The sequence below is a fragment of the Apteryx mantelli genome, chromosome 1, assembly GCF_036417845.1.
Source record: "Apteryx mantelli isolate bAptMan1 chromosome 1, bAptMan1.hap1, whole genome shotgun sequence".
NCBI classification, from domain to species: Eukaryota; Metazoa; Chordata; class Aves; order Apterygiformes; family Apterygidae; genus Apteryx; species Apteryx mantelli.
The window spans coordinates 10967277-10995266 of NC_089978.1; the positions used below are offsets into that span (position 1 = coordinate 10967277).

At 41.6% G+C, this 27990-nt stretch overlaps 1 protein-coding gene across 3 annotated transcripts in view; it reads right to left on the reverse strand.

The window, feature by feature from the left end:
• NOX4 (NADPH oxidase 4) overlaps nucleotides 1-27990 on the reverse strand; it is a 108588-nt gene that overhangs the window by 2389 nt on the left and 78209 nt on the right. Inside the window, exons 12-17 of one of the 3 annotated variants that reach the window (XR_010883134.1) lie at nucleotides 24331-24450; nucleotides 20669-20777; nucleotides 20020-20088; nucleotides 17839-17939; nucleotides 9999-10232; nucleotides 7009-7495 (exon numbers count right to left, since the gene is read on the reverse strand). Coding sequence is in view for 2 of the 3 variants with exons in the window: in XM_013956039.2 (XP_013811493.2) it covers nucleotides 10112-10232; nucleotides 17839-17939; nucleotides 20020-20088; nucleotides 20669-20777; nucleotides 24331-24450 (520 nt within the window). In the remaining variant the exon portion in view is untranslated. Of the gene's footprint in view, nucleotides 1-7008; nucleotides 7496-9275; nucleotides 10233-17838; nucleotides 17940-20019; nucleotides 20089-20668; nucleotides 20778-24330; nucleotides 24451-27990 lie in introns of those variants that run through there. The other 2 variants (XM_013956039.2, XM_067289621.1) reach the window with 2 other exon arrangements.

Consider the following 27990-nt stretch of genomic DNA (forward strand, 5'->3'; position numbering starts at 1 on the left):
ATCTTCCTCCCTCAAACTGGATTTTGATCTATATCCTTACCACCAACTCTATATCCTTACCACCCCATTATGGAATAACCTAACATACAATCTGAACTTTGACAAGTGAATGTCTCCTTTTTAGAGCAAAGAACCTTTGGGAGTATGTCTACACTGTCATCTGAACCCTCAAGATGACACCTGTGGCACACCCAGGCCCAAGTCCATCTAAAGAGTGCTTGCTAATGCATGCACTGCTCCATAACTTGAGCCTAGAGGCTTAGCAGGTTATTAGGAGGCTTGTATTGCTCGAACAGTAATTTTCACTAATGAAGGATGGAAAGAAAAAAATATCCCAAAGAACATTTTTCCATTAGAAAATAACGTTATTGCAACTGAATCTGGAGAATGCTGGTTTTCACAAATTTGCCCCTTCTAAGCATCTTTGAAGGATTTTTTTTAAAATAAGCAGACATGTTTTGGACATGCTGACATTTTCTAAGTAAAAAGATGGGGGGGATTTGTTCAAACTGACCTTTTGCTCAGAGATGAAAATATCCTTTTATGAAAAATGTAAAAACATATAAATTGAAGAAAAAAACCCAACTCTATTCAGATTATGGAATTTATATAGTTGTTAGCTGGTTTAGTCTAAATATCTTTCTGGATATCAATCAGTTTGAGGGAAAAAAAATCATTATTATGATTTTTCTCCTAAATTCTCACAGACCAATCAAGGAAGCCATTTCTTACACAAATGTACTTTGTTCTCAGTTCTCCCGGGAGCTCCGTCCAGGTTCAGTCGGGCTTCGCTACCGGATTGGCGTCTTCCTCTTTCTTACGGCCAGCTGAGTCCCTTCTTACGCTGAGCTGAATGTCCCTGTTCGGGCGCCATTTGTAGCGAATGAGTGCACGGACTCAGGAGGTTTTGCGTCCTGAGACATTTATTGTTTATTTTAACACATATTTATACTAAAAAGTTTGCTGCTTCAGCGGTTTTACAGACGCACTTTGCTAAGCCAATCATTATGCAGATTATGTCACAGGTAGCCAGTCATTGCACCGATCACACATGCGCGATCATGCCTTGTACCTTGCTGTTTGCTTCTTTGTTGGAGAAACGCTGACTTGTTCTTAGCCTTGGTTCCCACTGGCTTCTGCTGGTTTATCTGTATTTTCTCAAGATGTATCACCCCCAGCTGTACCAGTGTCCTTGGGTATGCTTGCTCCTGTTGAGACTCTTCTTTGTTCGAGCTAGCAACAGTTTCCCCAGTTCCCCTTTTCCCATGGCTTGCAACTTTTCTCCAACTTAACCCTGTCATGACCCTCCACAGCACTTCATCAAATTTGCTCTTGCAATTGATTGGAAGGAACACAGGGAAGGAAAAGGTCAGTGGGATTAAGGGTTTCACAGTCTGGCACAGACAAGCTAAGGCTTCTTATTTCAGGGGGAAAAAAAAAAAACAAAAACTAATTAATAAGCCCAGAGCTTCCAACACATGAATCCGGGAAAAGCCTCTTGGTTGCATCTGAATCTCAGTGAAAGCTCTGCCCTTCTACAACCACAGCAGCATCAATGCCTCCTTTGCAAAGATGCAGAGCAGAACATATGTGTTGGGAGCTGTCTGCTTAACAGCTCAATCCTTCTTCTTTCCTTTTATAAACAATGAGCTCTCAAGCTCCCTGAAGCAAAGAAACCAGGCGAAGAAATATTTAATCAGTGAAAGAGGAATTTATATGCTGTTGACAAACGAGAGGTTGCATGGAAATAGAGAAGATAATTCAAACAAGTAACCCTTTCCATCACTGCTGGCTGTCCTGAAATGCCCGAGTGTGAGAGTAGAAACATGACTTAATTTTGGTGATGACCACAAAGTATCTGAGTTTCACAAAATTGGATCCCTCCTTCTCATTCAGAAGATGACATAATCTTTGATATTGTGAGTCTTCCACATTTCACACACAGTTGTCCTTGTGGCAGGGCCCCTCCTCCCATTCTAAAAAGCACCACCAGGGCCTGGACCCAGCAACCCATGACTTGCCTAAAGATGATCAAAGAGACCAGAAAAACATCACTAGACCAGGTATATTAGAAGCAGCATAAAAGCTGGTGTATGCTATGACTAAAACTGAATATTTCTGCATTTCCAGCAGTGGCATTTTCCTGAGTCAAGGGAAGGAGAGGGTGGGAGAAGCCTCTTGACGTAACATGTGCTACTGAGGGCGGGGAGTGAGAGCAGAAAAGGCAGATAATGTGACACACAGATGAGGCTGTTTCCCTTCCATGCCATCTCCAAATGCACAGGTTTTGTTAACAAGGTACATGTTTTCCAGTGATCCAGAGGCCAAAGCACATTTCCAGATGAAGACTGGGGGTACACAGAGAGGAACAGATGGAGCTAAAAGCTCAGCTCCCACTAGTCTTCCATGGAGTGTGAGTAGATAAGACTGAAATTAATGAAAGCACCAATGCATCCAGCACCAATGCATCCAGCTCCAATAGACAATGACTCTTTACTGTCAGGTGGAGAACCTTTGCAAATCTCAGCCACATTTTTTAAGCCCTGCTTGGGAGCATTATGTTAATTAACTTCTTTCCCCCCCCCAAAAAAAAAAAAAAATCATAGATTAAACAAATGTTTAGTCAATCAAAAAGAATAATATGTTGGGTGACACTTCACAGTCTTAGCAGGCATGTTTTTAACAGTTAATTCAAATTTTTCTGACATAATAAAGGAAAAGCTTGTATTTCCTCTGCACAGGTTTTGCCATTTATTCCTTGCAACAGTAGTGCAAGTATGGGCAGAGTACATTCATTTGCCAGTGGAACCTGGCACTCACCATCCTCATCTGTTCTGCGTGTTGTGCTTAACGGGATACTACATGCTTTCAAGCATCTCACCCCTAATGAGGTACAGTAACATACCCTGCACCCCAGTCTCTAAGAACTTGTTTCTACAAAGCCACAGAAAAACAAAGGGTACGCCCATACTCTCAGCTAACGACACAACTGAGACTGCACTGGAGAGTCAGACCAGCTCACTGTCTACACAACTCACCCTCAAGTACAACAGGGTGACTCAGTCCGAGTGCCGAACTGGAAATTGCACACAGGCGACTGACCAGCTGTTTTTAAATCTGCTTTCACCTCACATTGCAGACTTAGTCTGAGAGCCCTCAACTTTCCCTGATGCCAAAGTGTCCTTTTAGGATACTCTCTGATTCAGCGTTGTCCAAAGACAAGATGGGAAGTGTTATGACATGGCTTGTTTCTGCCTGCTGATCATGTATTTCTGCTGTGTTTCTCCTTAAAACCTCTCTTTTTTCACTTTGCCCTAAACCTTGCCTCTTCCCAGCAGCTTGCAGAGCTTTCTGTGCAGCATTCCTAACCAGACTGCACCGAGTGCAACTCAGGACACAGTCCACTCTGTATGCTCTCTGCTATTTTGCATTTCTCTCAGAAAAAGGCTCAGAGGTCTTATTTATTCAGTTCAGAAGCAACCCGTTACCACTGCGCTACATTTCTAACATGCAAACACCACTACTCAGCACCAGGAGAGAATCTGTCATCACTGAAAAAGAAATGACACGCTCTTTTGAAATAGAAGGAAATGCCCTGCTGTCAATGAATATATTCTTTGCTACAGCACAACGAGGAAGTTCTCACTCTTCCTCCCCCACCTCTCATCCAAATTTCTTCCCCAGGGTTGTAGAGTACGAGACGAGCAACATGCCCTTGCAATGACAGAATTTTAATGTGTGACTGGTGCACCAAAAGCAATGCAGCAGCATCTCTCTTCTCAGTGTTGCTATGTACACTGGGCATTTATGTAACACTCCTTCTCATCTTCAAGGCTGTCCTTACCTAGGGTCAGCAGCAATGAACACGTGATTTATTTACTGAATTGTTGAAGCTACTTACAGTTAGCATAGAGAACTATATACTCCAACGTTTTGGTACAAAAGGAGTTAACAGGTAAAGCCATCCCCAAAACAAATGAAATGGACGTTTTAAAACAGGGAAACTAGGAAGAGTCAATGGTGGATTTATTTCAAATAAATGACTTATTTCCAAGGTGTTTACTAAAATATACTTTTTTTTTCCTGTGATTTAGCTCTGATTTGTGCATTGAAAGGCATTTTCTTTGCATACATTGATTCTCAACCCCCACAGAGACTTTGTATCCACATTCTGACAAAGGGGCTTTCATTTTTTAGAGTTTAGGGGCCCAGAAGAATGTCTTCCTCCTTCATCTTTGCTCCCAGGTTCTAAATATTTCATCTTGTTCAACTAGTTGAATTTATCATCCTCTTCCACCTTCCCTGGTTTTCTCCTCAGTTGACAGCACAGTTTACCTGAAGCTTCAGGAGCTACTCATTGCTTTCCCCTCCTTGTGTAACAGTACAGATCATTAGGAAGAATATGCAGATTTTGGGTTATGGGATGGGCAGATTTTGCCAGGAAGAAGCAGGGACAGCACTCAAATTTTTTGCTAGTGTTTTCCTCAAGATTTGATATCCTCAGAAATCCAAGGGGTCTGTTAACAGGCAATCTACAACTGGGATGGGTTGCTTTCTCGAACTTCCCTGCTGTACCTCCATAATAATGGGACGGATCCACGGCTGCTAGTACAGCTCTGATGGTTGTCTCTTACAAATATGATTCCCCAGAAGAACATAATGCTTCAGGCTTTGCAAACCTTGAGAGCATCCACTGCATGTTTGGCGAGCTGAAGATGTTCAGAACCTCCCAGGAAATGCACAGCACCTTGGGGCACTGCTCCTCAGGTTCCCTCCGTGCTGTAACAGACCCTATCCCTGTTACAAGGAGGGTGATATGATTAGCTGAATACTGAATCTTTACAAATGCTCATCCAGCCCTTGAAGAAAGAGTTTGTTGCTCAAAACCTTTGCCTAAGAGCATTCATTATACAGGTCAGTCCAGCAGAAGGCTCAGGGTTCAGCCTTAAACAACATTGGCTAGTTAATCTACAGTGCCTACGAAGGAGACACCAGAGTTTCTGGTATTTACGATGCTTAGTACAGCAGCAGGCTCATAATGGGAATGAAGAGTCTCATTTCAGCTACATGTGTTTCACCAGTGCATCACCATAGTGGCCTTAAATACGTCAGCAGCATCAACAACTCAAAACTCCCAAACAACATTTAAAGCTGAGTCCTCAGCTGTATTCTATACATCCCTGATAAATGTACATTCATTATAGAAAAGCTCAGTTCAGCATGGGCGCCAGTGGCATTTTGGTTAAACACTGTTGTTAAATCCTCTCTGTTAAAACAACAAAAATTGGTTTTATTTGTGAGGGGTGGGAAATTTGCAGACAAATCAGATGCATAATCCAAAGGAGAACAGATCCAGCTTGTCTTAAATCACACTGGCATGTTTATGAAATGATTGCCTGGCTGAAGTGAAAATTAATCTCCCTAGAAGCTCTTTTATTTTTTAAAGAAGTAAACCTTGCATTTTAATAACTATGCCTGCTTCTACTGAAGAAGTTTGGGCCGCTACAGGCAATGACTAGTGAGCCTCCTGCCAGCTTCTTTAAGCAATGTCTTGTAGTTTTAAATGATAACCTGGTGCGTTAGCGTGGAGTAGAGGCTCTTCTCTTATGCTGCTGTTCTAAAAACAAATCTCTTACCAAACCATTACTTCTCTGATTTTTTAGGCTTTTACAGCTGAATTACTGTTCCCAAAGTTGTCTGTTTGTGCCACTTGTGTTATCCACCCCTTCTCAGCCAACTCCAAATTTCTTTCTGGCCTGTGTGCTGGGAGCATTAGAAGCCAGAGGGACAATTCTGCACGTTTGCACTGGCTGTAAAGCTTGCTCACAGGTTGCTCTGTGCATGTGTCTGACAGTGTGTATGCCTGCACTTATGCGTAGAACTTCTCTCCCTTGCAAGGCACATTTGCTTAGAAGATAAGTGAGGATCTGCAACCAAGAAAAATGATGAGAATTCAGTCCAGGGATAGTAAGCCCACCATAGGGATGCAGTGTGTATGCACCACAGTTCTAGTAGAAACCGAATGTGCGTGGTGCTTTCACACACATCTTCACATCAGGCTTGTGTGGGCAGGAGTCTTCAAACATAAAGATGGTTTATCTCCTTCCTCTTCACAGCAACTGTTCTCTAGTCTGCTGTGGCAAAACAACCAGCAATTTGCAGAAAGGCCAGGTTTGGCTTAAACTTTCTACCAGTGCGCTAAGCAATGTAATCAACCAGCACTGAGTTGCTGGGGTACACACAGGTTTCCTCCTCTCCCCATCCCAGATTTGAGGTTATGTTAGTGATCTCGCAACCCTCTGACCATGGAAGACCTTACGTGCCATTAGTAGCATATGCTGAATTTGGACATAACAGGGGAAGTGCTGCTCCAAGCTCAGGACTGGAATAATCGTAATGGAGCAATGGACAGGCCTGGAGACTTCAGAGCTGAAGGTCATTCCTTGACAGGCCTTCCCACACTCAGTGAACATTTACTCACGTAAGTGATCCCAGTGCTGTAGGAATTGCTTGGGTAAATCTGATTAATACAATTGTTAGCTGTGTAAAGCCCTGAGTCTCAGAGTGCTATATGAGAGGGTTGGACGCTCATTCAGAGAAAGGGTTTGGTTTCAATCATGGCATGAAATCACTCCAGTTTAAATAAAAGTCCTGGAACATTTATGATGCATAAGACACAAAGATCCTGCTGAGAAAATGCTGAAGGGTCTGTAGCTTTCCGAACAAGAAGTGGCATAATACACGGTGAGATCCTCCCCCCGCCAGCAGGAAACTTATGACAGACCTACTTACAGGACTCAGTTTAAAGCATAAAGAGACATTCAGTTACATAAATCTGGTTGATCTGTAAATGTGGAATTAAATGCTGTCAGCCTTTACTTACTTGCCTGGCACCGAGTTTTATTTTCATGTATGCTTGGCCTACAGATAAAAATGCTACTGAGTTGCACGTAGGGGGCTCTGCTTGGTTTTGCTGGCTAGTTGCACACTCAGAAGCACCAAGGGCAATCAGTCTCTAGAAAGGCTGTGTTTACCAATAATATTTGCCACTCCTGAAGTCAAGTCCCAGTCACTAACCTTTAAATTTTTTGCTCTAATAAAAAGCATAGGTCAAGTAAAAGGAAAAAAGCAATTCAAGCTTTTAGCTTTTCCACCAGTTCACACTCACATGGTTTAGCAATTACTTATAAGAGCAACAGAAAGGTTCAGGCAACCAAAGCTTTACAAAAAATAAAGCACAAATAAACTTGCACAGCAATTAAACAGACCTTTTCATTGCAGGTGTGCCAAAGTGATTCAGAAACATTAATTAAGCCTCACAACACTCCAGAAAGGTAGACAGTCCTAAACCAATATTTTACAAGAGGGTCAGCTGAGGTTGGTATAGGACAGAGGCAGAAATAGGAGACAGTGGCTCTGTTTGCATCTTGCTCTGCCAGTACTACCTTATGTAACAACAGTCATTTAGCATTCCTACACACAGTGTCAGTTCCTCCTAGAAATCAGAATAAAAGCATATTATTATTATTATTATTATTATTATTATTATTACTGTTATTTTAATTATAAAGCACTACCTATATAGGAGTTGAGACAGAAAATATAATCTGTTTTAGCACAGAGCTAAGTACAAAACAAGTTGCTCATCATATGGTAGTGGAACCTATGCATGTCAGAGGGATGTGAAACCACAAACAACTTTGTGATTAGAGGACTCTGAACCATATTTAAAAATCCTTAGATACTAGATACTAAAACAACAGGAAAATGATTACTGTGTGGTTGTGGTTAATAGATGCAGTCTTGATTTCAATCCTGTTTTAAGCTAACTGCAAAGAAACAAAAAAGCTTGCAGTATAGGCAATATCTCATATTTGCATTTTGCCATCAGCATTATGTTTACTATAATACCCATGCAGGCAGTATTAGAAACAAATACTAATGATTAAAAAGGGACTAATCCTCTTCTGCATACTCCAGTTTTACAGCGGCAGGTGAAGGAGATTCAGCATGAAAATAGTGATCCTTCTGGTGTCAAAAAAAAAAAAAAAGTAGCTACCATGTAAACTCCCATCTCACACTGCATTTCTATGACATTTTGGCTTCTGACTCCTCTAGGCTACTTTGAGAATTCTAGTCGACAGGATCACAGCCATCTCTGGCTCCTTCCTTCCCCCGTGAATTTCCAGCTGAGCAGAGCCAGAGGCAAGAACTTTAGTGCAAAGTCCAAGCACTAAGGAACATTGCCCCATGTGGCCTTGCTGATGCACTTCCATCCTGCTATTCCACTTAGGTCAGCTCCTAAGCAGAAGCTGCCAAGGCAAAGATCAAACTCATTTTCACTAGTTACACATACAACATGCCAATAAGCCACCTACTAGAAAAATGCTTTCCTTTGAACACTGATACATGCAGATCCCTTAACAGAGCTGATGTTGCAAGCTGAAAATTAAAGTCTTGTGGATGAGAAATAAGAAGGTGTTAATTGGAAAGATGTAAACTGAATCAAATGCACTGTGTTAAAGTACAGGTGAACCATAGGCATGAGAGGAGCTGAGCCATCTGTGTATGCTGCAAGCACTATCGGGTATTGCTCCCAAGCTTCTGCTGAAGATTAAGAGCCAGGTTTTCAGCAAGTGCAAAGTAACGTTGCTCTATTAAGATGCACTAGAATGATGCCTATTTATACCACCTAAGGTCTGACTCCATCTTAAATTTCCTCTTCTCAGAGCAAAAAAAGGGAAGAAAATCAAGGGGGCAAAGAGGAAATAAAGAAAATAGGCTATTGGATTGAGGAAAAAATGTTGCTCCTCAGGAACAAAAGGTTTTTAAGTGTCTGACTCCACCTCTGGCCCTTCCTGGAAACTATGAGCACACTGGAAAACAGTTGTGGGGAAGAGGAGGAAAGGAAATCTTAAATCTGGATGCCTGCGATCTTCTGACATATTGACACCATACTGCAGATCCTGCAAAGTTTCTAACTGCATATGTGATGCAAAGAACCACAGTAACAAAGGCTTCATTCCTATTCTGCTGTAGATGGTGATGAAAATGACCTATTTGGCATAATCTTGCTTTAAGTGACATCAGTGCAAACAAGTGTGACTCCAGTGAAGGTAGTTAAGGAATCACAATCAGCAGAAGATACTCTGGTCAACCTGCTGCATTGTAAATTAATCAGTAAGAGCATCTAAGTAGTCCAGTCACAAAGTTTTGAAAGTTCAGTGCATGTGAGTGCAAAGTGAGTACAATTCCCATGCTGTTGTGTGGTACAGCAAAAACACCATATCCTGCCTCCTCCTACTAATCACTTTTCATGCTCCATCCTTCTGGCTGCATAAATCACATTTATTTTGCAAAGTCACTGAATGATGAATCAATGCAAGATACAAAATTCTCCATGTACAGCTGTTTGCTTGCCAAAAGGCTGTGATTTACTTCATGGCTGAGTCTGGCCCAGAGGTGCTACATGGTTGTGTTCGCTTTTCCATAGGCTAACTTGCATCTTTCCACAAATCTCCACCTCTCTTCCATTCAGGATAGGAGTATTAAAACCCATTATGGAAGCAGACTAGAGAGAATAACATTGTATATTTTACACACAGGATCCCAACTCTGCAATGCTGAAGATCTTTAATAAGGAGTGTCTCCATCCCAAAGCCATATGATTCATACACCAACAAAAACACAGGGTCTTTGTAATGCACTATGTTTGTCATTTGGACTAATCTGGGATTTAGCTCACTGATCCAGTTTCAGAGGACTGAAATGGAAGAAGTTCAATTATTGCATAGATCGTTCTTCCATCAGCTTTAAAGCAACTGCGTCTCTCCCTACCTTTTGTATTTTTTTAATTAACAAAAACATTTCTAAAGAATCACCACTGCCACAAATATTGTGTGAATGCCTTTGGCTTTGAGCATAAGCCATTATTATTTGTTGGTATACTGCTGTATCCACCATTTTCCATAGACTTAAATAATCATAAATAAGAAAACCTGTGCTATTCTTTGGTACAGTTGTCTGCTTAAACCACAGCTGAACTTTTAAGTTGTACAAACAAAAAATTGCACTTTTATCTTCTAGAGAGTCTTGCTAGTATGACAGACTTTCAGCTGAAAGATTCTTTATTATATTCAAACCTTGTCCCGTAAGAATTGCTGATATTGCTCAGTTTATGGAGTATCTTAGAGATTTTGTTTGGTCCACAGCAGAAAACTCCAACGGTTTTCCTGTTAACAAAGAGAAGAAGGTTATGACATTGCAAATAAACAGTAAGTAACTTCTTAAGAGAAACAGAATTCGATTCTTGTCTCACTTTATTACATATATGCCAGCTATTCATAGATTTTAAGGTCAGAACAGCTCACTAGATCATGTAGTTAGGATTACAGCAGCCCTCATATCTCTTCCAAGTATCCCCACCATGAGCCCTATTACTTATTTGGCTCTTATAGAAAGGTACCCCATCTTGGTCTGAAGACACCAAGGAATGAAGAACTACCACTTCCCACACTAATTTGTTCCACGATTAATCACCTTTTTTGTTAAAAATGTGTCTCAATGTAATGATTTCATTAGTGTAACTCATGATTTACACCAGCAGGAGATCAGAATCTAGTCACTAATGTTGTTTCGGTACACTAATTAAACAGAGCACTGTTAACCCATGCATTAGCCCTGGCAGCAGCAAAATAACTTTACTGCTTTAGTGTTCTTGATTTCACATTACCATGAAATGTTTCTTCCAGTAGCAGTTTTGGAGAGCTTTACAAAAAGCCAAACACAGAATATGACCCTTGATCATCACCCAAAGCCATCAGCCCCAGTTCATTAACAAACCCAAGCTTTTTACACCACTCCACTGAACACAGCACTTAGCTCCCTGGTCACCTTAAACACAGGCTTTAAGCTATACTCAGGGTCACACAGAATCTAGAGGGTCAAAGCAGCAGCCAGGATCAGAACAGGGCATATATGCAACAGCAGGGCTGAGCCACTCATGATGTTCAGCATTTCCCTTTTTTGGAAAGGCAAGGATAAGGGAAAGGAAGGAGCAGGGAAAGAGGATGTGGAGCTCTCTCTTCTATACTATATAAGAAATCCCTTCATCTTCCTACTAAAATTGTGCCACTATACACAAAAATCTTAAAGATTTACTGGGATGGAGAGAGACCACACAAGAAGGAACATGACTCTAACCACTATGATTTACAGCACTCACCAGGAGGTTGGACCCTGCCTCCAGGACTGTTTCAGTATTTTATCCAGTGACTGTTTAATATAAAATATCTTAGCACATGGAGGATAATCAAATGTACAGTTTAAAGCTTCTTCACAGGCAATCAATAGCATTATGAGTGTATGCATTTGGTGAGAGAAAGGAGCTAACATATTTAAAAAAAAAAAAAAACACTTTGGTAAGTATTGTCAAGTGCTTGTGCCTAATATTAGGCAGCAACCTGAATAGCATGGAAATCCATACTATGCAACTGAACAGAAACACTGGCACAGCACAGCTGAGGACTCAAACATCAGAAGGCATCATAAAGTTACATAGGTAACTATAACTGAGCCCTTGCACAGCCACCTTACAATGCTAACTTTAATTACATCATCTCTCATATCAATCCACGACAAATATTTGTAACTCATATTTTTCTCACTCTTAACATATCTTAACATATCAACTCTCCTGTCCTGGCAGCTCTCCTTTTAATGGCAAAGGGTGCTGTGTTGGTGACTGGATTTGCAGAAATAATGAGAAAGCTAGGTGCTTGCAAACAAGATTCTCCAGCACTTAGTCTTGAGACATCATATATTCTGTGCACAGTGGAAAAAAGGGTGCATGAGCTTTCAGCTAAAATCTTTGTTTTACTGTATTTTTAATTCAGAGAATTAATTTTATTAAATGTTTGTTTTCATTAGTCTAATTAGTACAGACAAGCACTAAATAAAACCCCAAAGGTCATCTCCCTCTCTCTCCCTTTTATTATATATATACACACACATACTCCCAAGCACAGACATGTCTAAGCAGCATATACTGCTAATGTATTCCCAACCCAACAACATCCTTCCAAAGCATAAAGAACTTTTTGATAGTAAACAGAATCACAGAAAGGTTAAGTGACTTGCCTAAGGTCACCAGAGAAGTCTGTGGCTGAGCCAAAAAGTAAGCTGACGTCTCCTGAATCCTAGTTCAGTCACTGCCGATGCAGCTGGCCAAAGGCTCCCAAAACTCCTTCTGTGGGGTACCCACCATGAGCAGCTACCTTGGATATCACGCCACATACCATGGACCTTCCAGAGCTCACCACCTACCTTCTCATCCACTTATTCCCACCACTTTCCTGCTCGCTGATACTTTCCTCCCTACTTCACTTGCTTGTTAGCTGGTTTCTTACAGTGATGCCGAGATCCAGCCAGGTGGGGAGCTGAAAGCAGCTACCATGTGGAGCAGCACATTCCTACCCTGAGTTGATGGGCTTTAATTGCATATCTCTTGTCTGGGTCAAGTGCTCATCTTCTCGCTCAGATGAAAACAGAGAGCTGGGTGTCGCTGGGGCATAACGTCAGAAAATCTTTCGAATACCACCAGCACGTATACAATTTGGCAAACTGTTGTAGGCTACCCTTTGTAATAATTATCAACATTAATATAGGATCTTACTCATTCAAAACATTAAGCAAATAACCAACCTCTCCAGAATCCTCAGTGTTCCTATGGGATTAGTAGATTAGAATGTATTCTTACATCCATTTTATAAACAGTGGTAGCTGAGGGAGAGGTGAAATACTTTGCTATCTAGAGAGGAGAGTAAGAACTTGAAAAGTTCTGTTTTAAATCCCACATTTATTCACAGAATCACAGAATGGCTGAGATTGGAAGGGACCTCTGGAGACCATCTAAGTCCAACCCCCCTGCTCAAGCAGGGTCACCTAGAGTACATTGCACAGGATTGCATCCAGGCAGGTTTTGAATATCTCCAGAGAAGGAGACTCCACCACCTCTCTGGGCAACCTGTTCCAGTGCTCTGTCACCCTCACAGGGAAGAAGTTTTTCCTCATGTTCAGATGGAACTGTCTGTGTTTCAGTTTGTGCCCGTTGCCTTGCATCCTGTCACTGGGCACCACTGAAAAGAGTCTGGTCCCATCCTCTCGACACCCTCCCTTCAGATACTTGTACACGTTGATAAGATCTCCTCTCAGCCTTCTCTTCTCCAGGCTAAACAGGCCCAGCTCTCTCAGCCTTTCCTCATAAGAGAGATGCTCCAGTCCCCTAATCATCTTTGTGGCCCTTCGCTGGACTTGCTCCAGTAGTGCCACATCCCTCTTGTACTGGGGAGCCCAGAACTGGACACAGTACTCCAGATGTGGCCTCACCAGGGCTGAGGAGAGGGGGAGGATCGCCTCCCTCGACCTGCTGGCAACACTCTTCCTGATGCACCCCAGGATACCATTGGCCTTCTTGGCCACAAGGGCACATTGCTGCCTCATGCTTAACTTGGTGTCCACCAGCACTCCCAGGTCCTTCTCCGCAGAGCTGCTTTCTAGCAGGTCAACCCCCAACCTGTACTGGTGCAGGGGGTTATTCCTCCCCAGGTGCAGGACCCTGCACTTGCCTTTGTTGAACTTCATGAGGTTCCTCTCCGCCCACCTCTCCAGCCTGTCCAGGTCTCTCTGGCAGCACAGCCCTCTGGCGTATCAGCCACTCCTCCCAGTTCGGTATCGTCAGCAAACTTGCTGAGGGTGCACTCTGTGCCTTCATCCAGGTCATTGATGAAGAAGTTGAAGAGGGCTGGACCCAGTACTGACCCCTGGGGGACACCGCTAGCTACAGGCCTCCAACTAGACTGCACCGCTGATCACAACCCTCTGAGCTCTGCCATTCAGCCAGTTCTCAAGCCACCTCACTGTCCACTCATCTACCCCACACTTCCTGAGCTTGTCTATGAGGATGTTATGGGAGACAGTGTCAAAAGCCTTGCTGAAGTCTAGGTAGACAACATCCACTGCTCTCCCCTCATCTACCCAGCCAGTCATTCCATCAGAGAAGGCTATCAGATTGGTTAGGCATGATTTCCTCTTGGTGAAGCCATGCTGACTACTCCTGATCTCCTTCTTGTCCTCTACATGCTTGGAGATGGCCTCCAGGATGAGCTGCTCCATCACCTTTCCAGGGATGCAGGTGAGGCTGACTGGCCTGTAGTTTCCCGGGTCCTCCTTCTTGCCCTTTTTGAAGACTGGGGTGACATTAGCTTTCTTCCAGTCTTCAGGCACCTCTCCTGTCCTTCATGACCTTTCCAAGATGATGGAGAGTGGCTTAGCAATAATGTCCGCCAGCTCCCTCAGCACTCGTGGGTGCATCCCATCAGGGCCCATGGATTTGTGGGTGTCAAGTTTGCTTAAATGATCTCTAACCCGATCCTCCTCCACCAAGGGAAAGTCTTCCTTTCTCCAGACTCTCTCTCTTGCCTCCAGGGTCTGGGATTCCTGAGGGCTGGCCTGAGCAGTAAAGACTGAAGCACAGAAGGCATTCAGTAACTCTGCCTTCTTTGTATCCTTCGTCAGCAGGGCACCCACCCCATTCAGCAAAGGGCCCACATTTTCCCTAGTCTTCCTCTTGCTGCTGATGTATTTGAAGAAGCCCTTCTTGCTGTCCTTGACATCCCTTGCCAGATTTAATTCCAAATAGGCCTTGGCCTTCCTCGTCGCATCCCTGCATACTCTGACAGTGTTCCCATATTCCTCCCAAGTGGCCTGTCCCCCTTTCCGCTTTCTGTATACTTCCTTCTTCTGGTTGAGTTTTGCCAGGAGCTCCTTGCTCATCCACGCAGGTCTCCTGCCACCTTTGCTTGACTTCTTTCTCATAGGGATGCACTGCTCTTGAGCCTGGAGGAAGTGATGTTTGAATATTAACCAGCTCTCTTGAACGCCCCTTCCTTCTAGGGCCCTCACCCATGGGATTCCTCCAAGTAGGTCCCTGAAGAGGCCAAAGTTTGCTCTCCTCAAGTCCAGAGTTGCGATCCTACTTAGTGCCCTGCTGCCTCCTCGCAGGATCCTGAACTCCACCATCTCATGGTCACTGCAGCCAAGGCTGCCCCCGACCTTCACATCTTCCACCAGTCCTTCTTTGTTAGTAGAAGGTCCAGCAGCCCACCTCTCCTCCTTGGCTCCTCCACCACCTGTGTCAAGAAGTTGTCACCAATGCTCTGCAGGAACCTCCGGGACTGTTTGTGCCTAGCTGTGTTGTCTAAGCAGAGCCCAGACACTGCTGCGCAAACTGCTGCATCTGTTTGCTGCCTCTGAGAGGTAGAGAGATTCCTAGAGAGAGATTTCTCCTTTACAGTGCACAAGAAATGATTCGTGGTGTTCCAAGCCTTCCCCTCCCACAGATATCAACGTATATTTTTCTAGGTCAGTCTCTGTCTGGAAAAAATCATGTGTCCGTTTAAACCAAGCAAAATTCAGAAAGCACGACAGCAAAGGTGTGATGTAAGTTTTTCATCCAGAGGACAATCGAACACAAACAAGAATGCTGCTCTGTCCTCAAACAGAAAGCAGGAAAAACAAGTCATATCATTTATTATATAAACTGTCCCAACGCACATTCTTGGGACTGTGGGTGTCATATAAAATATCAACAGTAGATGGCATGCTTTTGCTCTTCTTAGTTCAGATGAAAGAAAAGGAACCCGATGTTGGGTTGTCCCATGTTAAGTTCTGAAGCTCAAAGCTCAGACACTTACAAATGCACTTTGCCTATTTGGGACTCAAACAGCAACAACAGCAGCAATTCAGAAATCACAAAGCAATCGGATGGCTAAACCGATGTGAGGTTTGCCAGCTGCATGTTTATTTATGTGCAGCTTTTACTAAAATCATTAGATAAAAACTGGAAAATAACTTGGCTGCCCATAAACAAGCTGAAGGGGATGATTGCAAATGCATGTGAAAGTCTGAACGCTGGCACCAGATGTTGCAAAAAAAATTGGTTGGCCTGCTTTTTTTTTTTTTTTTGGTCTACATATTGCAGCAGGGTCATTTAGGAGGCAAGTTACTGACAAATAAGAAGAATGCAAATAAAGGTATTAGGAGACAGGGAAATGGGGAGACTACAGAAAAAATGGACTACAGAAAAAATGGAAGTTCTTATCTTGTCCAGGGAAACAAGCAGAATATTTACCTACAGCATATAAGTTTCTGTGGGATAGCTATGTTACAGATCATGTTACACGTGAGTATATCTACAGATAGAGATCTATATACACAAACCCTGATAAAGGGGTGACAAAGCAGGAGAAAATCTGCATTTTAACAATCTGCAGGATAATCTAAAAGTATAAAAGCCAAAGAGGCAGAACATTACTTAGGTAATAAAAGACACCTTGCTTAGAAATGGTGGCACAATTTAAAGACCTGATGGGAAAATGCAGAGGAAATGGTACTTGAAGGTCTAATTAGGAGTAATGTGATGGAAAGCACGAAAGAAAAAAGAAGTATGACTACCATTAATAGCTTTATCTATACCACATGCACTTACAGCCTTGCAAGGAAGGTGACAAAACCTCATCATTTTCATCTTTTAAAATTGGATTCACACAGTTAAACAAAAAAGACATTAGAATGGAGCACAACAGGTTAACAGGTCAAGCCTGAGCCAGAGTCAACTTGCCTCTCTGCCCCCCTCTATGTCCCTTTCTTGCCGTGGTTCTTTACTACAAAACCCTTCTTTAAGTGATACTGGTTTGCATGGTATGGGAACCCTACTGGGGATGCCCTTTTGTAGCAGCCTTTGGGGAGTCCTGGGCAAGGGATCCTGTCCAGAACATCCTCAAGGACCAGAGTCCAAGATTCGTATTGTTAGCAGCTCACATGGAAAGCCGTGATATACGCTGGAGCTCAATATTTCTCAAGATCCAGGCATCAGTGTCCTCTAGTTATGTTCATCATCGGAAGAGAGAACTCAATAAACCCTGGACAGATGTTCACTTTGCAACTGCAACAGAGGATAGTAACTTTCTGAGGGAAAGTTCGGCAGCTGAAAGGGATCGTGAGAGCGCTTCTCAACCTGGAACACCCAGATTACCATAAACCTCTAATAAAGGTAGTTTGCTTCTACCCCACTGATTTTGCCAGAAGTGGATTAGGGAAAACTCACACCCCTTTCTACTGCATGTGCTTTTGATGCAGAAAACTGCCAGTATGCTGTAACATACTCCACCAGCAAAGCTGGATCTGGAAAAAGACATTCCACTGTCTAATTGCATGTCTTCTCTGGTTTACAACTGTCCTGTTTTAGACTATGATATGTTTGCCTAGCACAGTAAGAAGGCATTGCCAGGTCTTAACAAAGAATAAAAAAGTGCCAAGAATCTCCAAAGACAATATATGATCTGAATAAAAACAATACAAGATAGTCAGATTCTTCTTTGTGCCTTTGCAATCCAACACTATCACAAAAGTTATAGATGTCAACAATTAAAAAAAAAAATTATATATAAAAATGGCATGTATTGCAAGCAAGATATTGTTTGCAGCAATGGATGCAAACATATGCAGTCTCTGTGCAGTGAGAGGAAATATATTATTTTTATTTTCTGGGCCACTGAACATCCTAGTTGCACGAAAAGATGAACCGTTTTGGTGTTAAAAGAAATGTTTCAGTTTATACAACTTATCTTTCACAGCAAAATATTAGCTAATTTCAACATCAGTAGCTTGAACATTACACTCTAAGATAAAATTCCAAAGTCATTTCCATACAAACATGGCTGCAGATGCATAAAATCCCCATCCTTCAAGCTGGCAAAACCCATCAAGACCTGTACTTACCGCCTGTTACACTTTGCAATTTCATCAAAAAGGAGTTTCCATCGTGGTCGTCCAATCAAAAGTCTTGAGTTCAGGGCTTGATATTTTTCACCGATTATTTTCTGCAAGAAACAAAGCATTCCATGCTGCCTGATTTGCAGATTGCCTGATAACACCCAGGGCTCCCATTCCTGATACTCGCTGACTTACCATACCACTGAGGTGTAAAACCTCAGCACAGTATTAGACAGTTGTGGCTAAAATTGCAGCCATTTCATGCATCAATACTTCTGCTCACTGCCTTCTCAATGGCTCTCTTTGGTGTTTGTTGTACATTGTTCCTCATGTAGCTGCTCATTAATCTCCCCATTACCTTTAAACCAATTTATTTAAGCCATAAAACAATAACCACATTCCCATTACTCATTCCCCATCGGTATTTACTGTTAAGCTGGAAAAGACATCTCTGATGTAAAAATTGTATTTCTGTCTGAAGTATTTTCTTTTAACTTTGTACAAATAACTATTAAGATGACTAGGTCTGAAAAAGTAATAAGGGAAATCTTTTATTTCTCCCAGAGAATAGTTTGCCAGCTGTTTTGAGCTGCCTTAGCAGCACAAAGCAGCCCAAACTGGTCCCCAGATGGAACCCAACCCATTTCCAGCAATACTAACTCACTAGAGCTCTTGCTTATCTTTTTGAAAAAGTAAAATGTCCTTCCATTGCATGGCCTTACCTTTCCTTGTTTTTGTGCCCTAATGTAATAGGAAGACAGAGGAATTACATTTTATCTAGGCTTCCACGTTCACTCTACTGCTGAACGCTCTAAAACATTGCTCATACCAACACAAACACACAGCCTTGGCTAACTTGTACTCCGCTGGCCTTTTATTTTCAAGAGGCATTTGCTGAGAAATGGGCTTGACTCTCTGTTGTCACACATGCACTCTGCTTCTGTGCAAAGGGAGCATGAAAAGCAACACTGTTCTAACGTTGGTGGCGGCCAGCACTGTGGACTAACATCGATGAACAAATAAGCTGTAGGTCAATGGAGAGTTGTGTTTAACTCCACCTTGATATATGAACAGTAGCACTACACTTGATGTCAGTTTTTCGCAACAATCACAAAAGGAAAGTGACTTTAAAGAAAGATTTAAAAGAAAAAAGACTTTAATAAGTTCAGTAGCTGCTCTATACAGAATATTAGAAAATTTGCTTTGAATTGTATATCATTACAACCTTGCTATGTCATTGCAGTCCTGCTTTGAGTTTTAATTTTAACCTAACAGCTACATACTAGGCTCACCAATTAGGTATTTTCAAGTACCCCAGGCCAGCTGACATCATCCAGGTATTAAATACTTGGAGCACTGTTCATAACCACAGTAGCTATTACATCATTTAGATGCATTGGATAGTGTTCCTACTACAGCTGTGAATGTTATGCTGTCTCCACCTGATACAAGACAGATGAAAATCCTTTGGGCAAGGTTCCCCACTGAATTTCACTTTTTGTAGTCATTTTCAAGCTTGGTCTTGAGCCCACTGCAGTCAAAGGAAAGTTTCCAGATGCATCAGAGTAAAGAATCAGACCCAGGCACATGTGCTAAATAATGTAAAATAAAGATCATAAGTATAAATGGCCTACAGGAGGTTCCAGGAGCTATGGAATGAACCCAGTCTTGGTGCTGGCAGTATACGATAAGCAACAATTCAGTACAATTTCTGGTCCCATACTTCAAGAAATTTGTAACTTTTGTTGATATTTAAAGCAAAAAAAATCCAAGGTTTTCAAAAACAGCCAGTTTCTCTCAAAATATTTATTTTAAAATAAGTTTTGAGCTTGCAAGCTCCTAGAACTATTCTATTTTGATTCCTAGCACAGAAATGATGCAGATATTTCCCATCGAATCCTGCCAGTTGTCTGGTCTGTGGCCTGGCCTGGAAGGACCTCTTTCCTAGAAAAGGAAGATATGGATTTCTGCCCACATATAATCAAGTTAGGGCTACTAGACTAGATTTTTCTTAGCACTGTAGGGATGGACTTGTTCTGCCCTAGTAGTGAAGAAGCTACTTGAGTTTATGGCCTAATTTCCTGTTTTTACCATCTGCAGTAATTCCCTTTTGCACTTAACTGACAATTTGCATTGTCTGCTACTCCAAGGTCTAGTTGGGTTTACAAACAGCATTTAGCCACATACCTGTATTCCATCTGTTTGACTGAGGTACAGCTGGATGTTTATATAGTCTGGTCGATTCTCTTGCCAAAGCTGGAAGAATGATAAAAACTGTTAGTGAAATAATATCCCTTCTCTTAATATAAGTGTAAAGTCCCTTGTGCCTAGTATCCTGATACACTTACTTTTCAGCATCAGTGAAATAAGCTTTTTAATGAATAAGATATACCTACACAGCACCCCTTTGTGCACTCCGGAATCTTTTTCACATCCTGCTTGGTACAAAATATTATTTTACGAAGCTATGTTGCTCTTAAAATCCACCTGAAATTGTAAATCCCCCTCCCTTATCAGACTGTCTACTAACCAAATGACTAAAGGCTCCCAGACTCCTCAACCTGCACATTCTTCTGTCTGATAAACTTAATGAATATGTGTCAAGACTACTGGTACACAGCAACACTGTGCAATGAAATGTTGGTGAGAGATACCCAAGCTGTCTTGTGCAGCTCCAGGCACAAGCAGAGTTCCGGTCAGATGGCCCAGGCTGAGGTACTCCTGGAGCTAACTTGTTTTGAACAAGTCTGCCTTTTCTACTGCATGACAGTTGTGTGGTGTGGGCATACCCTGCATTCATTAAGTTGTTAGTATCCCTCCAAGCAACCTCCATTACCTTGTCATGCAACATACAGAGCAAATCTGCAAACCAGCGGAAAGATTCAATGTCCCTGCACACCCAAATGAAGTAGAGTCTTCTGAGCTTGTAGCTTTTCCAGCCGTCACTTGAAAATGAAATGTTTGGGGAATTAAAAATTATCATTTAAAAAGAAACATTAACTAAGATGCTTTATATTCATTAGTGGAAATATGAATTTCCATTAGAAGCCAACTGATAAGGTTTTTTTTTCCTCCTACAACACAACAGCACACTGAAATGACCAAAGCACTCTATTAGGATGATCCTGAGAATACTAAATCTCCAGCACAGAACCAAAACCCTTCACAGATACTGTTTATACATTAGAAATTTGACAACTATATAAATGATCTGGGCTGAAAATATAGATTCATGCATCATCATCAAACTTTTATTTCAAAGCAAAGTAGACATTCTAAGTTCAAGTGTATTACATCAGTTCTGTATTAGGCTTATCAAATGGCCCATAAGAGGAAAATACTGACAAATGCAATAATGTCAGGACTAAATTCTGCCATTATATGTGATAAGCTCTGGTTTATTATAATTAATACTGTAGTGGAATCACAAAGACTAAATCAAATAAGGGCTCCACTGTGTTAGGCAGTTGCGTGATATATTACAGTCCTCAGAAGATGTTGGTGGGTGAAATGCTGTTATGGGCAAAATTTGGCATTTCATTTAGGAAAACATGACTCTCATGTCAGGTTTCTAATGCAAACAAAACACAAATATAGTAGAAAGGAAGGACTAGAACAAACTGAGTTAGAAAATAGAAATGAAAAGATCCTGATGATTAATGAGTTCAAAAAAGCAAGAATATCCAGCAAGTCTTTTCTTAGGTGCCAGTGATGTTTTTTGTTGTTGTTCTGATCACTGAAGTGGCCAAGGAACGATTGTTTCCTCCTCTTCCTCCTAAAATAATTTTCAACTAGAAAATACCACTTCAAACGCCTGTCTCGGGAACCAATACCAGCTGCAAAGCATCATGATACATCTCACTACATCCATTGTGCATGATTTCAAACTCTGTGGTCCCTGGCACATCCAACATTGATATTGTGCTAATGGATCTATGTAATGGATGGCTTCAATGGCTGTCTTATCTCCATAACCTCCACTGTAAGCCTGAAGAGCTAGGATGGAGACACTCTCAGCAGCATGTAGGAGCTGAGAGTTCCTTGCCTTTGGCATGAAATCCCCATGGACAGAAGAAAGGTCCTTTAAGATTGTGAAGTACTGTGTCTTTCAGGTCCTGATTGCAGCTTCTGTATTTGTATACTGTTGACCTGCAGAGTAGGATTTCCTCCATGTTTTTCTGATTGCTTATACTAACAGATGACCTTAGGAAGGGTCACAGTCTGATCAGATGGGATGAGATAACTACAAGCAGTAGCAAGAAAAGTAAGTGTTTTCCATCATAAAGAAGATAGAAGAGAGACATGCAGTGCATTTTGTATGGAACTGCTGTAGTTCAGTAACAAAACACCACTTTCAGTAATGAAACACTGCCAGAAATCAGCTGAACAAGGAGGCTGGAATGAAAAACTTCATGAAACAAGTCAAGCATACATTTAAAACAGCACATCAGATATACATGCTTGGGTCTACCTCCAGGAGGACATCTTATGCAATAAACGTGCAGTCTCCCAGTGCAACCAAATCTACATGCATACAACACTTCCTGCCTATTTTTAAATGTTACCACTGCCTATAACAGCCATTATTTACAGACATCTCTGCATGGAAGCCACTAGCTCTCTTTAATATACGTCATGATTTGTTAAAAGTAGGGCAGATTTGTTCAACAGGTAAATGGAGGGAAGGAGAGGAGTAGGAACCAAATTGTGTTCATACAACAGGAATACAGTTGAGCAAGAAACAAATTACTTTCAGTGTAAACTGTGTTCTGCTCTCCTTCAGAACTGTATGTCCTTGAAAAAACAGGATTTTCTCGCTGTTCTATAATGCTGGCATCATAAGACAATTTGCATTTTCACACCTGCCAATTTCAGTTTCTAAGCCAGGGCAAAAAAACAGGCGGATCATGCAGTAAACCAGTGCTTTGTTATAGATGTTTCTAAACACTGAGAAGCAAAGCAGGCTAAGACCATTACTTTTCCCCATGTATAATATTACAGTACACAAAGCAAGATTTGTTACAAAACCAGGTTATGGGATTGACTGGTTGGAAGCCAATTTATAGCTTTATCCAGGTAAATGGATCCCATTTATCTGACATTGAAAAAGTTTTTGGACACTAAGCTTCTAGGCAATGTCTGTGCAAGTTCTTACTGCCTCTAATAACACACCAATAGAGGCAGCCATCTCATTACCTGTTGTTGGTCCATCGTTTTACCTGTTGTTGGTCCATCATTATGATATGTGACATTTTTGTTAAACACTGTCAAAGATAATCCATCATGAGGAAAATAGTCAGCTTATCCATCCGGATCCCAGGCTTTCAGCAAAAATGTACTTGTGTTTCACATTCTCTCTTTGAGAGGATGATCAATACACTTTCAGGAAAAGAAAAAGGTAGCCCAGGATGGTCTTTGTGGGTTGCACCATGAGACAGGTGGGGCTGATACAAAGAGCGATGATTTTCAGAAGTGCTCAGCACTGCCTGGTCTAGTCCGGGTGAAGGACATACATAGCACCTAAAAATGAGGCTTTAATATCACTTTGGAGTTAGAGCTATGTTCATCTTAGAACAAATGCTTCAGCTGTACATTGTAAAACCCTCCCCAAGTCAGCCAGCCCTTAAACACTTCAGGAAGGCTCACTGTTTTGGTTGGCTATTTATACAGTGCCTATAAAACTGGGGTGCTTAACCTGTGACTGGCGCTCCTAGCCAGTACTCCAACAGAAAAAATCAATAGCAATCATAAAAGCAACCCTACTTCATAGGATGTAGGATGTGATGGTAATCATGTTGCCTGAGTGACAGAGAAATGAGAAGTGAAAGTTTTGGTCTGAATGGATTTTCAAAGACTTTAAATTAAAACAATAAAAGAAAAAAGAAAAAAAAAGAAAAATGAAAAAAGAAAAAAGAAAGAAGAAAAAAGAAAAGACACACCTAAAATTTAAACTTTTCAAATGGAGTTAAACATCCAAACCTTACCTGAATCCAAGCCAAACCCTTTAAAACCCAAATCCAAGTCTCTTACTTTAAAAATCCTAAGCGTACACATTTACAAAAGTCAAATGGAATGGCAGAGCTGGCCTGCATTTCCAGCAGAAAGACTGTCACAGCTTCCTGACCCTAAAAACCCCTGCTATCATGGTCCATAGCCTTGTCTAAACAGAGACTAGGGGAACAAATCTAGCTGGAGGGTCTGTGATCATAAACAAACATTTACAATAGACTAGGCTGGTAGCATCATATAAATGCTAGTGATGTGATGGATGCCTCTGTCCCAGCTGATGTGCCTTACTGGCACAACTCTGCCAGAACTCTTTGGGGATAAATAACTTGTATGAGATGTCTTAGGCTCTCTCATTCATCTACCTCACTTCAAGGAAGCATTCATTTATGCTATGCTAATAGAAGTTATGAATAACTCTGAAGGTGTTTGACATGCACTACTACGGCAGTTTGGGAGGGAAATGGCTCTAAATGGCTTAAGCTCACTTACAGCAGTGTGTTGAGTACTGATGCGAACGGTGTAACTCCAATACCTCCAGCCACGCAGAGGCTGACCTTGTAGTTCAGGGATTCCTCAAAGGGACTTCCAAAAGGTCCATCCACATACAATCTGCAGGAAGAGCAAAAAGAAGACTTTTAGAAAAAGCCCTCTCAAGAAATTATTTCAATTTTTTATTACTTTCAGGATGCAGAATATGAAAACCTTTTTCCAGGGAAGCTTTATGTGGATCAAGACTGTGGCAAGAAACCAACGCCCAGGTGGTAAGAAAAATTATCAGTTGTATAAAATCTCTTGGTACACTCCAGGATTAGACAGGCTATTTTTTAATCAAACAATTGAAGATGGCTAAACCAGCTGCCCTTCACATGTAGTATTAGAGGGTCAAGTTCTACATTAGCGACAATGACAACTTGGCTGGTCATAAACGGGAAGACAAAGAGTTTGGCTAATCCTGCCCAGGAGGCTCCAACTGTTGAACATCAGACATAGCTGAGATGAACCAAGGGGTACAAAAATCTATTCTTCCTGGTTTCCCATAATACTTTCCAAGGGATTCCAGAGAACAGAGGAGAGCTGATATAAATCTGTCCTGCAGTGAGAAAGAGGAACAAATTAATATCTATCCACTTCTTTGCTTCATGTCCAGAGCCAGCCTTAGCATTGACACCACTTAGATTTCCAGTACAATGAGGCAGCTTCTCTTACCTCTTCTGGTAAGGCATGGTGCTGTACTGGGAATACAAATGGTTTCAGTGTCATCAGTGACAGGCAGGAGATGAAGGTTACCATGAAGGCTACAGCTCTTATACTGACTGTATGGTCTTAGATATTGCAACTGTCTCTAGGTAGGTACTTCAACAGCACATGGCTGTATCCTTCCCATTGCAGCTAAGGCTGCAATGCAGAGCTGCTTGGGAATGTGGTCTCTCCTGATCATATCGAATATCTGAAGGGGGATAAGATCATTGTGTTGCATCCCTTTGACTTATCCTTCTCATTCTTATGACAGTTTCATCTACCTGTTTTTAAAGATTATTTAGTGACTAGGAGACTGAGTCTCATTTCCAACCCATTTTGAATATTACAGTCTCTCTGAAAGTCAGTTGATGACAATTTGAAAAGTCCTTCAGGCACCTTCACAGATTTGACCTCCATGTCTTTGCTACACTGCTGAAAGTCTGACCAAGCTCATCAACAGATAGCTCAAAGCTTATGGGCCATAATTTTTCTAATAAGATCCATATAACCCCTATTCTACCTATGGAATACTAACTGTATCTGTCATTTTACCTTTATAAAGTATTATGACTAGAACTTGAATAGAAAATTTAGTCAAGATCCATTCTGTTTAGGATTAGTTCACTGAATTACCACATTTTAGGTAACTAATGAATGCATCAGAGTGTGGTGAGACCAGCACTGTGTTCAGCTGTCTCTAGTTCCGCAGCTCAATGACTAAGTATTTGCTCACAGCTAGGCTGACTGAGATCAACCTTTGGCATGACTCCAGAGAAAAGCTCCAACATATATATTTATATACACACACATACTGGTACAATTATGCAACTAAGCTAGGCATGCTGCATGTCTAGTAAGGCCCAAGCTTCTCCTTTACATCATCAGTCAGAAAATTAAAGGCAGAAGAGATGTGTCTTTTCCCAGACAAAGTCTTCCAATCCTCATCTGACTCTTTCCTGTTGAGGGCTGGCTCCTAGCCATGATTTAAGATCCCACTGCTTTTACTTCTGTGGTCTGACCCTTGGTGTCTTACCAGACAAGACAACATCTTATCTGGGTATCTTTGTCAAACATGGTCCTTTCTGGGAAAAATCTTCCAGACCTCTGCTTTTGCTGACATCTTGATGCCCCATATGCCAGGCTCCTTCTCCTACAATGCCTTATCAAAAAATGCATAAACACCTACTTTCTGAGGGGTTTGGAGGCAAACAGGCCAATCCCTAAGTATGCCCTACCTTAAAACTCCTTTCTTGGCTCTTGCTGTCCTACCTGGAGAGAGAAGAAGAAGATACTGGGCCATCCACATTCATCACCAGAAAGCAACAGGAGGTCTGGCAGTATAAGTTTTTAAATAGTTAAAATTAATCACGAAAATTCACAACTAATCAATCTGAAACCTGAATATGTTTATTCTTATTTCTGCCTTTATATCCTGAAGTCACTACGGTATTCTACAAATGTCCTCTTGGAGAACTTCAGGCCTTTTCAATGTCAGGTATGTTAGTATCAGCATGATGAGAATACCAGAAAAATAATTTTTTTACTTAGAGGCACTTTCTTTTGCAAAGTGGGGCCAAGAAAAACTAAACTGGACATGTGCACACAGCTCATATAAATAGAAGCTTAAGAGTCTTTTCATGAAACATTTTCTGTTACATAACACTTTCTTCCGCATTTGCTTAACAAGTGTTTATTTTCCACTAATGAAATGAAACCACTTCTGGAGTGAAGTGCAGCACCAGCTGCTTTAAGAGAGCATCTCACCACTGAACTAATGTTTGATTGAGGAGATAAAAAAGTATCTCTTGTTTAAATGAATCAGCAGAGGCAATGTAGAGAAGCAGGTCATTTTTCAAAAAGGAATCTGGTCCAGGGACATTTTGAGACAAGTTCGCAAATGTTATGATTCTGAGGAGCATGTCTCAGCAGAGATCTAATTTTGGAATACCAATAGGGCAAAAAGGAAAAAATCTGTACTGGATCATCAAGGCCAGCAGCTGAAGTCCACTGTCATTCCTTGAATACCTCTCCTGCATGTGTTACTCTAGCCAGATCCTGCTTAGCTAGTGAGATCTACCAGAATCACTCCTAAAGGTATTAAGGGCATAAGCACAGGCCTGAGGGAAATTCTTTGCATTTTGCACAAGCAGCTAACTTTGATCTGGATATACAGACTCAAAGCCAACATCTGGGGTGAAAAAACAAAAGCAAACAAAACAAATGTAAACCAGCAAAGCAGATTTTCCAGAAATGACCACAGCTGATCTGACAGTAGTCTTATACTGTGTGGGAGCCACTCAGCAGACTTGCACTTAAGCCTGCTGTGGAGCTGACTGCTTGAGGACTATCTGAATTGGGATCTTGCAAGGGACTAAGCAATTCCTGGAAAGTCTTAGTGCCATTGAATACCACTGACATGATCAGGGGTTGCAACATGTAAAACTGGATCTGGTCACTGCAAACCAGTCAAGCATGTGCATAACTCTATGGCAGAAATTCAAGAAACTAGCTTCAATTAAACATGTACTTTGGTCAGACTGCTCCAGTTTGTAGTCTGTTACCCAGATTTGGCCTGCAAAACGCTTCTGTCTGCCCACTGCTTCTTCCTCTGAGGGGGTGAGGAGTGGTTGTTTGGACAGCAAATATAGTCAGAACAGCCAAGTGCCTCCTGCTGTGCCTGCATGTGGCCCAGCACAGAACAGCCAGAAATCACCGAATCCAAGTATAAGAAAGAGAAATGGGGAAAAAGCTAGAGGGATATTGCTACTGCATTAACCCACTCTACAAGACTGCCTGAAAAGACTGATTCCAAGGTTAACATGATCTGCCTGGAAGATTTTGTTGAATGTATAACAAACAATATTATTCCCAGTTTATTATGGGTATACTTTATAACTAAAAGAAATGTGG